General features: G+C 39.6%; 1 protein-coding gene across 1 annotated transcript; it reads left to right on the top strand.

Moving 5' to 3' along the window:
* The first annotated feature begins 267 nt into the window (after positions 1 to 267).
* Positions 268 to 4,404, top strand: LOC103756498 (lymphotactin-like). Its single transcript, XM_008922551.3, has 3 exons — positions 268 to 337; positions 2,888 to 3,002; positions 3,801 to 4,404. Exons 1-3 carry the CDS (start codon positions 268 to 270, stop codon positions 3,904 to 3,906), a joined length of 291 nt encoding a protein of 96 aa, XP_008920799.1. The 3' UTR covers positions 3,907 to 4,404.
* Positions 4,405 to 14,799: the final 10,395 nt, after the last annotated feature.

The raw sequence follows: 14,799 nt of genomic DNA, 5'->3' as shown, positions 1-14,799 counted from the left end.
ACAGCACAGAAGCAAGTGCAACCACAGTGGGTTTGAGCAGGAAAAGCCTTCACAGGGGGGCTAGTAAAGGATGGTGGGAGAAAGGAGGTGGTTCTCTGTCACCAAAAAAAGTACTGACACTCAGTTCTTCCACTCACACTCAGGCCCTCCATGACACCCACAAAAGTGAACCCGAGAACTGACCACTGAATGACAATCTATAAACTCTGGGAAAGAGGGCAGACAACAGCCACTTTCTTCTCTGCCTTGACAGAGAAGGCACCAGCAATGAAGCTCCACACCTCAGCTATCCTCGTCATCCTCTGCCTTGGCATCTTCATTGTGTGCACAGTGAAAGGTAAGTTTGCAACCCCACAGGCACCTCTATGGGAGATTTCATCTGATGTCCTGACAATTAGTGGTTAGCTTCTACTTTTAAGGTAAGGAGACTTTCAGTGCCTTAGAGCACTTAAAGGGTTTCTCTCTCTTAAAATCATGAAATCTTGAAGACACAATGTCTTTTAATCTCACTGATGCCATATAGCAATGAGTACTATAGGTTAGTAACATTTTATGAAAAATATTTCTTGAATTAGATGTACATTTTTTCATACTACTTTTATATGAATTATATTATATTATTCGTTATTTATGTTTCTCTAACTATATAGCCTGAATTCCTCTAATGTCCCTATTTTAAAAAGTTCTCCCAGTTCTGGGTCACCTATTGCCTTATTTGCTTGTGCCTTTTGGACAAATCTTTTGGTATGGATAGGCAAACCATGAACAAAAAGTAAAAAGGGCAGTAATGGATTTATACAAGATCTTCTCTTTCTTCAAAGAACCATACAATTTAACATCTTATTTGAGACCTATATAGGAGCACTGAGATGAGCCATGTTTACTAGCTACGTTTTAAATCAATCTGTCTACAGTGGTGTTTATGTCAGTGACTTTTGTATTAGGCTAAGAGATCATGGAAAATGTGGAGATACACCCACGAACACACATATTCTTATCACAATTAAAATCAGATTCATGCAAACAAGCACATAAAAATCACAGAAAACACTCATATGCAAACCATATGCAAACTGACAAACATGCAGAGAGAAACACAGAGAAAAGGTATCTTCACAAAACCACACTAAAACCAAACTGACACCTGCTAAACATTAGGAAGCTACACAATGAGTATGTGGACCCAGTGCTGCTATAACTGGATCATACACGTTCTCATATGTTCATTAATAATACTGCTCTTGGCAATGTGCATTTGCATCACAGACTGATGGTTCCCAGTGTCATTCTCCAGGATGTAGAATTTGCCATAAACATCACCAAGGCTGAAAGAGCACACTGAGCTGGTCTACAAGCAATTGAAAAAGGACTAGAAAGAATGATAAAGAAAACAAAGCATAGTGCTACTTGTGACTAAAGCAAGATCAGGAGAGATATTCCTTCAGGCAAACAAACCCTCAGGAACTAGCAACTCTGCCAGTACCTGTGCACTGGTTATGCTACAGCTTCTCCAAAGGCTGATGTGGGCTTTTCTCAGCTATTCTAATTATTTCAAACAAAGAAAAGCTCACAGATAATGAGATTATGCAAGGTGCACCTGAACAGCTCTTGGACTTTATTCAAGCCAGTTTCTCTTTAAATTCTTTGGAAAGAAACCTCAGAGTGCAGCAGTGTTCTGTTTGTCCCGCCTCATGCCTTCCTGTAAGGTCAAATGTGCTAAAGTACCACCAAAATACCAAGCAGTGGAAGGATTTAGGAGAATTTATTTCCAAAGTCAAGAACACAAACTGCAGCTGGCCTAGGAAAAGACATACCACACCCTCTGTTCTTCTCAGGGTTTTTATTGTCTCAGCCTCCACCCCCCTTCACTGTGGGGGCCTCCAAACGAGTCCACAAGAACTTATCTTTTCTCATACCAGGCAGAGCTTCTCTGCACTGCAGGAGGAGAAAATATCTAAAACTGTCTCTCGGAAAGATACCCCTCTTTTCAGGCAGGACAGCTTTCTTAAGTGAAATAAACCCTAATCTCCTCATAATAGCTCTTCTGAAAGGGTTTTCTACCTTACACTTCCCAAACCTCTCTTTCACGAGTGAGAGAAAACCCCAAACTAGCAAGCAGAGACTTACAGATATATGTATCCATATACTCCATCTCATTTAAATGAGCTCCAATTTTGAGTTATCATTATGTAAGATACCAACTACCCAGAAAATTTTACGCCAATGTCATGATTCTCTTTATTAATCACCAGTACATTTCCCTCAATTGTATGGAAACTTTGGGGGAAAGCAAGGATTAAGTAGCACTCCATTGACTATGAAACCAGACTTATAGCAAGGATGTAGGTACTTAGTTCTTCTGGCAGATATACCTCCTTTTCTTTCAACAATTTTTTTTAACACTACTTTTGGATGTCCACTGTGAGAGAACTAGCCTTGCTTTCCTGTCTTCACTTGGAAAGTAGGGGGAATTACTAGTTTGGATGCCATATAGAAATCTATCCAGTAAAGGTGCCAGTTCTAAGCACTGCTCCATATGGACACTTATTTGCAGATGACACAAACTCAAATATGAATGATACCAAATACCTTTTCTGCTATGGAAGCAGTCACTTCCTAGGGGCAGAATTATTACACCATTGTTCAGATTAACAGGTGAAGATTAATATCTTGACTGAAAGAACAATAACACTTTACAGATGGCAGGATGCATCACGAAAAATAGCTCAAGTTCTCTTGTATAAGTGGTATTGTGGCTGTAAATCATAAGACTCTCACATTCTTACCATAATTGGACATCTTGATTTCACAATTTATTAAGTAATTATAGCTAAATATAAATATAGTATTTATTCCCCTTTTCATTTATCTACTTTTTCCCTTCTAGGAAGTGCTGGAAGTCAGTCCATGCTCAAAGCCACTTGTGTAAATCTGCATACAAAACAACTGAGCATCCGAAATCTTGTAGGCTACGAAAAGCACACTCAAGCAAATGCTGTAATGTAAGTATCTAGTGCACAGTTTACCTTCAGACTTGCCTATGCAAACATGTTACCAAAGAAAAGGGAAGGGACATCATGGCCCAACTCACTAAATCTGCCGAGTTCAGGTCACCCTTCCAGTTCTCTCATGAAGGACTCACCTGACAGCTGAGGGAGTGGGGCCTGAGTGGGACATGAGTGGGCCTCAGAGAGCTGAGAGGTGTCTGCTGTTCATGAATATGGGCAGAAAGCTCACTGAACAGTCAGCTCTTTGGTGATCAGCAAGTGGGGAAAAATCTCAGCAAGGGTGGAGCAGTGCACTGAATTGAGCCACAGGGAAAGATCATGTGAAAGAATATGGGGTAACTCTGACTCTTGCTAGGAGCTGTGCTTGGTCTTTTGAGCTCACTAGCATGCATTTTTATCAAATCCCAGGACGTTAATGTTCATCATGATTTAATCTAAAATCTCAGAACAGTAGGTATGCTCCTTCTTTTAATATCAGTTATATACTGTATGTGTTATATACTGTATGTGTTACACTACAGAACAGAGCCAAGGCAGGCAACTGAGATTCCATTTTATGGAGTGATGCTTCCTTACTGCACATGACCATGTATGTTCCACATATACCCATGCCATGAATAGGGAACTAACATTGCTTGCTTCTGTTACTCCAGCTAACATTTACAAACTCCAGCATTTGAAATTGTTTAACCACATTTTTCGCCATGTTCTGCATGAAAACCAAGAACAGCAAATCTGGGTTTAGAGACTGGAATTTAATGGCTGCCTGGTTTGCTTTCTTTCTTCCTATAGCTTTATCACTAGAAATGGTATCAAGATCTGCGTAAGTGCTGACCAGAAATGGGTGCAGACTGCTATGAAGAAGATAAAAGAAAAACTTACTGCCAAACGCAAATAATCCTGTCCTAGATAAGCATCTAAGGCCAACCAGCTGGAATCATCATCAGTGCTGCAGATAACAGGGAAGAGAACCTTAGTATCTGCTTTTATTTCGTATTTATTAAGTGACAATAAAATCTGTGAACAAACACAAACTCACAGAATCTGTTCATCACTGGTTGAATCTCTGCTGATTTCTTCATTTTATGACTGAACTCAGTTACACTGTTTGTTTTCTGAAATGCTTGCTAATATTTATTTACAACTGAATGTACATTTTCATCCTTGTTGTCTTAACCAGCCTGGCATTTAAGGGTGAATGACAGATAATTTGACATACTAGAGGGAAGAAGTTGACCTCTCATAGAGCTGGAAGAGTGTAGACCTCCATCCTGATGGAGATCAGAATGTTCTTCATTGAGTGCTGGTTTTAAGAACGTGCTATATAATTTAATGTTTAGTCATATCTATATAATCTATAAGCGAATTCATTTCATGGTTCAGGCTATCACCTGATCAGTGCAATATTGAGAAGAAGATTCTTGGGCCTTCTATTTTTGTATACAATATTGCAGCATTAGCTCAGTTTACAATGATGTAGGGATACTCTCATCAAGGGATGATGAGGAGTAGCTCAGTGTAACTCTAGGAATATAAGCCTGTTCAGTCTTGTCCTAGGGAAGACTTATTCGACCCATTGACATCTGTGAAGTTACTTCAGTTTCATCCTCATGTTAGACAAACCTGAAACAACTGGTTTGCTTTTCCCTTTGCTTTTCTCAAGTAAGAACAAACCATATCTGGAATCTGTATTTCACAAACTTGTAGGAATACATATAAATGTCTTACCTGTTTAAAACTGATACATGCTGCAAACAGAAGGGTTTGAATTTTAATAAAGCTACTATGAACCTGAATCAAGTGGTACATTTGCCTCTTGTATGTAATGAAGGCAGATACCGTTGAAATGGATACCAAGATGACAGCACAAATCTGAGAACTGAGGGGCAAGTTAGTTCGAGCTGACACTACTGCCAACTCATGACTCAGATTGCTGAAAAACAATCTGATTCTGAGCTTTCTACACCATATGAGAGCTGTAAAACCCGTACTTCAGACAATACCTCTTCAAAAGTTCAGGTACTTAAAAAACAAACTTCATACCCTGCTAGGATGACACCCACATTATCACAAGCAGGCATGGAAGAGCTCTGGGCAGTGAGAGAAAAGAAACGGCATTTGAGGAGCTTGAGGGGTGCAGGAGAGGTAGAGGCAGATGCGCTCCTGCAGTAAACTTCTTCTCATACTACCACATGGATGTAGCCTGCACTGTGGCCAATTTATGGGCTTCTTGTCACAAATAACCTCTGAGTGATACTCATGGAATCACAGCACTTCCAAACTATGCCACATAAATAAGAGCACTCTAAAAGCTAATCTTTACACTTCCCTGCTTTGGTTGAGTGGCAGATAGAATCTGCCTCCTGTGGCTCACATTTTGTCAGAGTTCAGTCCTGTGTAGGGAAATACATTTAGCTTCCATTGTCCAAGACAGGATTTTAAGTAGTGCCATTGCTCAGGCAGGGAAAAGAAGGATGACTCTATGTGTTACACTACAGAACAGAGCCAAGGCAGGCTACTGAGATTCCATTTTATGGAGTGATGCTTCCTTACTGAAGTTCTTGGTATAAACAACACTAGGAAAAAAAATAGATGTTGCTACAAACTTTGTAAGGAGAGCTTTACAGGTAGAAAGAAATGTCGAGAGTAAGATGTTACTGGAGTATGGCAATGTATATATATAAACTGTGTTCATTAATTTTGAATTGCTGACCTCAAGGCCCCAGACCCTCATATTACAGACAACAGAAACACTTCTGTTCCCTTCAGCTTCATCAGACTATTAGTAGGCTACAAAATCAGGTCCCCTATAAAAGCATTTTCATGGTAAGCTCTCTCAGATGAATATCATCAATTTCCATGGATCAAATTTATCCAGGACTAGAATTAAATAACATGCTTTTCATGGGCAGAATTCTAATGCCTATGCACTTACTCAATAGTATCATATCTTGAAATTAATCTTACTGAAGTTAATATAATTCATTTTTTTAATTAAGACTATCACAATCTGAGGATATATTAATTAACCATCACATAGCAATTAATACTTTATAATTGTTCATCTTCATCACAGTTCACGCCCCTTATTGCAGGCCACAATGGCCCTGCACTTTCTCAAATTGAGAGCTATTTTTTGTCTGCTATTTACCACCCACTCCATGCTATCCACCCACAAATTGTAGTTTGGTTAGAAGATTTCAGAAGAAAGGAACAGACTTACAAAGAAAACTCCTACAGGTGCTGCCCAGAAGATTTAAAAAATATTCTACTGTCATGTCATGGTTTACCTTCTCTCCCATTTACTGTTGTATGAAACAGTAAATAACTATCCCAAAACCAAGCATGGGGTTGTAATATAAATGAACCTTCTAACTTTGTGAGGCTTATTTAAGATATTTCCAGAGCCTGTTCTTGTTCAAGGCCTGCTTATTACCCCTAATCTGTTCCTCTAAAGAGAGCACAGAAAAATGGGGTTGCACAGTAGGCTCTTTCCTGGAATTTTTTTTCCTACCTGTCTGTCTGTGGCTTAGAATAAAAGAGTCTAGACCAAATTATTACATGTTTGTTATGCAAAGAAAGAGGCTAGTCCTGTCACCAAGGCAGAAGAAAAGGACTCCAAAAATACAAGCTCATGCCCTGCTCTACTAATGATTCATTGTTCATTCTTGTGCAGTGGTTGTTACTTGATTTGGGCAGATTATTATGTATTATATGGAATATTTCTTGCATTGAGCCCTTAAAAAGTGAAGAAAAAAATATCTCAAAAGCTATTTAGAAACCATAACACCTGAAACAAATCTGATAACTTCTTTTTGTTCCCCCTGGGTTTCTGAGCTTTTTAGTTCCACTCTGAGGTTACAGTTTCCTCAACAATCGTTAGGTGAAGAAGGATTTGTTGTAAGACTAAGCACTAGGACTTGAAGTCTCTCTGAAAGATTGGTATCAAAGAAAGTGACTGCAAGGGTGCACAAAAACGTGAATACACACATGTGAATACATGTGCAAGACAAGGATTTTATAGGCTTTTCAGTGAGGAAAATACCTGCTTCTTTCCTACCATCTGCTGTCTAATGTCCACCATGTTGCCAGCTCTAACATGCCCAACTGCTCTGAAAGCATTAGCAAGTTACCCTGGTATTCCCCAGTGGGACAACACTGACTCACAAAAACTCCCAAGTGATAATTGCCTTGTGCCTCTCTGTGCAGTGTGAGAAGAAAATGACTTTTAGGGCTCCAATCTACCTCCAAATCACCTGGTACTATCCTTGAGCTCCTTTTCATGAGGTGCTGTCCAGTTCACATTTGCTTTATTAAGGCCTTCTAGCATTATTATCTCTCATGAGGGAGACCTTGTCTGCTCAGGGGAACCTGTTGTAATGATACCAAATGTGTTAAGCAGTTAAATTGGAACAATATTGCAGATATCCATTTCTGTATTTTTATTATGCTAGAAAAAAATAAAGTGATCATTACTTACTGGATACGATCAGTTACATGATTGTAAAAAGCTTACTCTAAGGCATATGTTTTATGGGCTCAGATTTAATGTTTAAAATAGCTAGGGTTAACTTCACTCTTTCAACTCAAATTGGTTGATTCCTCCCTATCATGACTACTTATAGTGAGTGAAAGGTACACGAATGTCTAAATGCAGTCTTTTAAACTAGAGACATAAGAAACAGTTATCACTCAGAGAAAATCTGGAAAGAAGCTTTGTGGTTACAGCTAAAGATTTTAGCAGAACTATAGCCGGGTGGGATTTTCTACCACAAAAACCATTTAAGACATCTCAGGCCTCCAGCTGACATTCTGGAATTACATGAACATATTTGCAAACTCTTAAAATGTGTTTTGCTTTGAAGCCCCACAGACTTCCCTGTGGCTGCCTAGCAGAGCCCCTACTCAAGAGCAGGATTCACAAGGTGATTTGTGGTGATGGTTCCGTTCTGCAGGGGAGGGCGTGTTTTCTGCGCTTTCTTTCAGCCAGGCCAAGACTCTCTGGTATCACCCAGGGCTCCCTGGAGGTCAGGAGGAAGCATTAAGCTTTTTGACAAGCTCCACTCCACAGAAGGGACATGCTAGAGCTGCTCCTAAAGATATCAGTGAAAGAAGCCACTGGCATACACAGCCATTGAGATTGGGGCACCTCATTCCTGTTTCCATTAACAAAACAAGGCTTTCTTTTGAAACATCATCCCCTTGTCAGTGGTCTGTTGGTCAGAAAGTGTCATTCTGTGCTTCTGTGGGGCTCTTTACATACCATGTTCAAAATGTAGACAGCACAGTACAACAGAAAAGTAGCTAAATTGGAACAGGCTAAAATAAAACTTATTTCAGAGAACTTCAGCCACAACAGTGTTTAAACAGGAAATGCTTTCACATGGGGGCTACTAACAGATAATGGACAAGAAAGACATAGTTCTCTGTCACCAGAATTTAAGTTTTCTACATATGTACCCATTGCTGACAACTGAACAACAGTACATAAACTCCATGAAAGGAGGCTCGTGTAAATCACTTTTTTTCTACCTTAGCACAAGAAGCCACCAGCAATGAAACTCATGCCACAGATATTCTGGTCATCTGTCAGCTTCATATCTTCACCGTGCTCAAAGTGAGGTGCAAATTTTCAGGCCAATAGGAAGACAGGAATTCCCAACCACATTGCACTCGCAGTCTGATGAGTTTAGAATTAATTCTCAAACAGAGCTGATTCATCTGATCAAACCATAAGAAATGTTGTTGAAGGCAATTACAGCATAGCTTGCCTAATGAAAGATTCATCCTAATGGTGGCCTTCCAACTTAATGTCAGGAGAGTTTCTGTGCCTTAGAAATCTATTTGCTTTCCTGTAACTGCAAAATCTTGAAGCCATATATATAATGTATTTAATCTCATTGATACCTTATGGCAATGAGCTGCATGGGTTAATGATGTTCTGTGAAGATTCCCAAGTCAGTTGTAGATATAGTCTTTCCCTTTTTGTTTTGTATACTTGTATTTCACCTCTTCTTTGTCTTTTTCTAATCTATATAGACCTAATCTTCTAGTATCCTCATTTATCAGTCAGCCCCCTGACAGTGTATCTTATCTTTTTGTTGGGTTCTTAGCTTGCTAAATACCTTGTAGTTGTGAGGATACTGGAAACAAAACCAGCTTTTAAGACAAATGGGTACAAGTGATTTATTTAATGAAGTCTTATTCCTGACTTTGTACATTTAACACCTTAAGATCACTGTTGCCCAGTATTCACAATGTTTCCTGAAGAGAAATTCTATATTTTATCTTTCTCATTTGCAGCATTGCTATTAGATTTTCAGAGCCAAATACTTCTGTTTTCTGGGAGGGGTAATTTGCTATAAAACATTCCCATGTGAGGAGAGAGACATGCAGAAGAATGTCTGTAAAAAAATACTCTGGGATTTTTTGTTTTTAAGTACAAGGGCTATGCAGAGGTGACAAGGCTAAGAAGAGTAACCAAGGTAGCTAATAGTTCTGTTGACTAACATGCTAAATAAGAGAGATTTTGCCAAAAACTAAGTGAAAAACAGACAAAAAGTATGGTTGGGAGACTATGTTGTAAGGATACTTATCAAGGAATTTGCTGTTGGAGGCAAGTTTGTTTTTTATAGAGAGCCAGTGTTAGAGGCACAGCAGGCAGCAGTACCTTTCAAGAGGGGAGATAATTGCAAGGAGCAAAAAGAGGGGAGATGGATTGGTCCTGTCATGAAAAGAAGAAATGGAGAGAGAACAACAGGCAGGAACAATAGTGAGTGTCAACGGAATGTGGGAGGCAGATATAGGGTGAAAAGGCAAAAATAAGATCAGAAAAGTGAACTACAGGAGGAAAAAAGGGGATAAATGAAGTTATAAATGTGGATCCTGGTGCTCATGGCGTTTCCCAGTTTCTCTTAGAAGGCTGATTTTGGCAGGATGAGTTGAGAACATGCTCACAGATACTATGAGCTTCTTGGTAAGAGCTGCCAAGATATCATCTCCATCATAGTGCATTCTCTCTGCAGAATACACTTGTATGGGAAGAGAGCAATGATGACTGGGAGCACCATTACTTCACCAGCAGTCAGGACCAAGCTGTTGGCCTTCCGACAGTTACAGTTCATTCTTTTCAAAAGTGCATAGCAGAGGGAAGAGGGGGTGGCTTCTATTTTTGGATGCCTACCTTAAGACAAATTAACCTTCCTTTTTAGAGCTGAACTGCTGTGCATGCAGAAGTTATAGGTTATGTACAATCCTGGAAGTTGGCACTCAAAACCGCTGCAGTTTATACGCTTGGAGAAAAAGGGAGCACAGTTTTCATCCTATGTAAACATTGGTCTGTCCTTGGAAAACACGCTGAGCTGTCCCCATTAGCAGTACTTAGTCCTGCTCTACAAACGTACCTCTTTTCTAAGCACAGATGATGCTTTTTGCCAGGTACTTTTATCTTTCAGATTAGTAACTCTTCCTCCAGCTGTTCCCCAGCTATTTGCTGTATAGGAGACATACCAGAGTAGTTCACAGTTGCATGCAACAACACCAGCTGTTCACATATTGTGCATCACTCTTATTATAAATACTCATACTATATATAATTACACCCATGCACAATGTATGAACAGTAATATTGCTGTCTGATTTTGTATGGAATATGTGACGACAAATTAATTTAAAAGGTCTTGTTGTAATATTTACAGCAAATCTTGGGTTAGAAACCAGAAGTGTAATGGCTCCCTGGCTTCACTCCTGTGGTTTCCTTACCACAGCACACCACAAGATCTATATGGGGACTGACCTCCAGTGGAAGCAAGGTGCATGGAAATATCAGATGAAAGGTCAAAAAAAGACCTTCCAGCAGAGCTGTATATGCCAGTCCTAATACGTGCAAAAGGCAAGACAAACGCACCAAAGACTGTATTTTTTCCAAAGACCATGCCCACTCCTGATGCTTCTCCCAAGAACACATCATCTTCCAAATGCATTCATAACGATCCATTAAGACCCAAGTCCACCGTCTGGGCCAGCCACAAATGCTTCCTCAAATTTATTCTCAGGGCCATGGTCTCTCCCAAGCCAACCCAAAAGGCCATGTCCATTTCTAAAGCAGTACTCCCAACCAGTCTCCCAGTTGCACTCTCAAGAGCAACAGTCACTCCCAAACCCATTCATCAGCATCAGTACAAATCTACAGCAAGTGACTAAACATGGCACCAAATACAGCAAGAAACAGCAAATTCACCATCTGCACCTCAAACTACTCGAACTGTTAATCACTAGGTAACGTCGCGACGGAAAGCTCTAGACACCTCAATGTGAGAATCCAGGAACTTCGTTTATTGTAGATTGACAGTAGCTTAATATACACTCTATAATAGGTTCATGAATATTACAGAAATCAGGCTCATTATTGGTACTCGGTTAGGTGGTGATATCATCTTAACTGCTTCCCATTGTTTACACAGGTGGCTCGTTAAGTGCCTTTGTTTTGGTAATGCCTAGCTCCTGTTTCTCAGCTCAATTTAGGATACCCAAGGACGCTGCTGCTTTCTCACGGCCCTGCTATCTCAGACTTTCTCATGGGCCTAGTCAGACTGCGTCTTATACTTTAGCAGCTCATCCATAGCCTTAGCCATGTTCATATGTCCTCGCATTTCTAACCAATCCACTACAACTAGGCAGCAGGAAAATCTCTGAACAAACAAGGGTTCCACTCAACCCTGCATCTCTGCTTGTATTTTCTGGGAATTAGATACTATAAGAGGTTAATAGCCACAGAACTGTAACTATGTCATGTGCTAGGGGAATGTATGTATCATACTGCCCATTGCTAATTAGGTGGAAAGATGGAGTCTGAGTTCTCTGAGCCTCCAGAGCCCTTTGAGTAAATCCATGCTCACTGAACAAGCCAAACCAGCTCCTTAAAGCCACACCATTGTATTATTTCACTCCAGTAAAGAAGCCAGCTCATATAACTGAAGATGACATTTGGTGGCTGATATTTTGATGAAATTAAAAAAAGAAGTCTCAGGTACACCAAAACATTTTGCAAATTCATGCCCACCTTGGCAATCTATGGGGTTGAAAACATAAATAGGAAATCCCACAAAAATCTTGAAAGGTTTAGCTGTTTCATCTGTTTATATTTGCATTTCACATTTAAATTTAAAATTATTATTGATTTTCATTGTATTTTATACTTTAATATAACATTTTTATAGATAATATAACCTTTAATATAAAATGTCTTTAAAAGCTTGAAAATGAAATAAATAACAAATACTAATTTCCTGGAAAATGAAGTAAATTTGTTTTTATAAAGTTCGTATTTTGGCCTAGTTTGAGAACAAATGAGAAATGAGTACTCTTGGAAACCCTCACAAATCCTGGCATTGATGCTAATATGGTGTGGGATGAGGTACTAAACATATTAGTTGTTACAACTAAGGAAAAATATGTGAGAAGTTTGAAATCTGGCTGAGGAACTGAATAAGTTCCAGTAATTCACTTTACATTTATTTGTTACTAAATTAATCCAACTTAGCCCATAACAAGTAATTACAGAAAGCATTTTAGAGGGCAAGTACAGAGATGGAGGCAGACACCTGAGGGTAACAGAAATCATGTTCTGATTCATTTTTAAAGCCACTTGACATTTACACATATGACACAGTGGTGGGCTGGCAAAAGGGGGCTAATGGAGGGGAAAATACAGAACAGGGGAAAATACACAATGAACAAAGCCACGAGGGTGGTTGGGGGGAAGGTCCAACAAAACCTCATTTTTACTCAGATAACAACTGTGGAAATTATCTTACTTGCTTCAGTGTTCAGCACAATGTCCTGAGGCCCACCAGGCACTGCCCTCCAAAAAACCCACAGACACCATCTTCATAGAAGAGGAGGGAGAGGAGACAGAGGACAACTTAGCTGCAAGTTTGAAACGTAACTTAATAGAGTAAGGGATTATTTATGATCAGCTACCACCTGTTATACCTTTCAGCAAATGTTTAAGAGCTACACAGGGCATACACACAGCTGCTTTGAATTTGCTGTAATATAATTAGCTCATCCCTTTGAGAACTCAGTAAACAAAGGAAAAAAGTCTACCCTTAAATCTAGGATGATTGTAATTCTAGGAGTCAATTAAAAGACTATATTTACCAAAGCAACTAAGATACAATTTTTTCCTTACAACTTTGAAAAATCTGCTAAATGTACTAAGAATCTCTGGGGAATCCAAGCTCCTTTCATATATAGAACAGCGATGGGAAGTCTGTCCTACTGTTGTCTAAGCCTACCATCAGCTAAAGACACTTGGAGTAAGCATAACTACAGTTTATGGAGCCTTATGCTGTAGCAAGTTTTCCCCCTCTCTCTTCTATTATTTCAGAATAAATTTCCCATGGACATAGTCCCTACCTACCCTCACTGTTTCACAATAAACAAAAGAAGCCCTATCCTGTAATTCTGCTGGAGTAAGCAAGGCTCATTCTAGGGGCTCCATGAAGCCTCCCTTTCTGCCAGGCTATACCACCAATCTGCCACCATCTGGGACTTACTCCTCTTAACCAGAGCAGTCCTCACAGGCAGCACTGAGGGAGGAGAGAGACTGGAGAGAGCTTTCTAGAGTACGATGAACACAAGCAAAAACACACATCTTCCAAGTCTCCTAGCATTCTTTAAAAATGCTGCCAGGACCTTCTTTTAAAACTGCAGACAAATCACGCAGTTCTATTTATTTCTCTAATTCTTATCTTTCAGTTCAGCTATGATTCTGGGGCACAATAAAGTCCTTCTGCCTTGGTGTGATTTCTTACTTGGCAAACACAAGTCATGGCTTCTTGCTCATTCATGTGGCAGACAAGTGTTGCTGGTTCTCTTACAGTGAAATAGTAAACAGATCCAGACACACTCACTCAATTCAGCAGCACCATACAATCACTATCCTTTTTACTCAAGCAAAATTGTTCCTTTTGATGCCAGTAGTAATTTAGCAGAATATAGATGGAGGACCTGCAGAATTTGGCCCAATAATTTTAACTGGCCAAAAATCACAGTTGCTTTAGCTGATTACTCCTATGGGAATTCTTTTTGCTGTTGCTAAGGTGGATTACTGGAAAGCACTTCCAGGCTTCAGCAGAGTTGATTCAGATCTGATCAGGGGAGGGAGGGAACAGACAGTGTTAGTTTGAGATTGTTCAGATCAACTAACCTTAAGCTCCTTTTCTCTGCCAAGTTCTCTTGTGGATTTATTCAGCACTGTATGAATGACTGTCTTTCTGCTTCTGGGGGTTACAGGCAACCACTATTGGACAAGACTCCTATATCCTTCATCCAGAGTCATCCTTCCAAGTCTCCAAATGCAAGACGATACAATTGGAGAAGAGTCAGTGGTCCTCTACATACAGCTAGGTAAGACAAGAAGGAAAAGAACTGCCAGGAATGAAATAATACTACATGAGATTGTGTTTTTATGTGAGCTACTCCATCTCTCTTCCCTGGCCTCAGATCAAATCAGCTAGAGTAACAGAGTTAACTGTAACTCAGTTATAAACCCATTCCAGACAGGCAAAGGAATGTCTCTCCTTACTGTAGGCCAGATTCTTTGGTGTAAGACAGATGCCCTGCTAACTTCCAACTTAGCTAATGAACATATTCCTGCTGTTTAAACTCACAGGTTTAACTAAAACTGTTAAATCTCTTTCTGTTCTTCATTCTGAAAACACTTGTTTAACAGATTTTAAATTAAAAGGTTTCAAGAAGAAACTGACCTCTCTACACAATCACTCTC

This window comes from Manacus vitellinus, unplaced genomic scaffold (assembly GCF_001715985.3).
Source record: "Manacus vitellinus isolate BGI_N305 unplaced genomic scaffold, ASM171598v3 scaffold_28_pilon, whole genome shotgun sequence".
Lineage (NCBI taxonomy): Eukaryota > Metazoa > Chordata > Aves > Passeriformes > Pipridae > Manacus > Manacus vitellinus.
This window is presented reverse-complemented; position numbering and strand designations above follow the sequence as displayed.

Coding starts and splice junctions, on each gene's coding strand:
- LOC103756498 (XM_008922551.3), top strand. CDS start 268: ATGAAGCTCCACACCTCAGCTATCCTCGTCATCCTCTGCCTTGGCATC. Junction 338..2,887: donor CATTGTGTGCACAGTGAAAG/GTAAGTTTGCAA, acceptor TTTCCCTTCTAG/GAAGTGCTGGAAGTCAGTCC. Junction 3,003..3,800: donor ACTCAAGCAAATGCTGTAAT/GTAAGTATCTAG, acceptor TTCTTCCTATAG/CTTTATCACTAGAAATGGTA.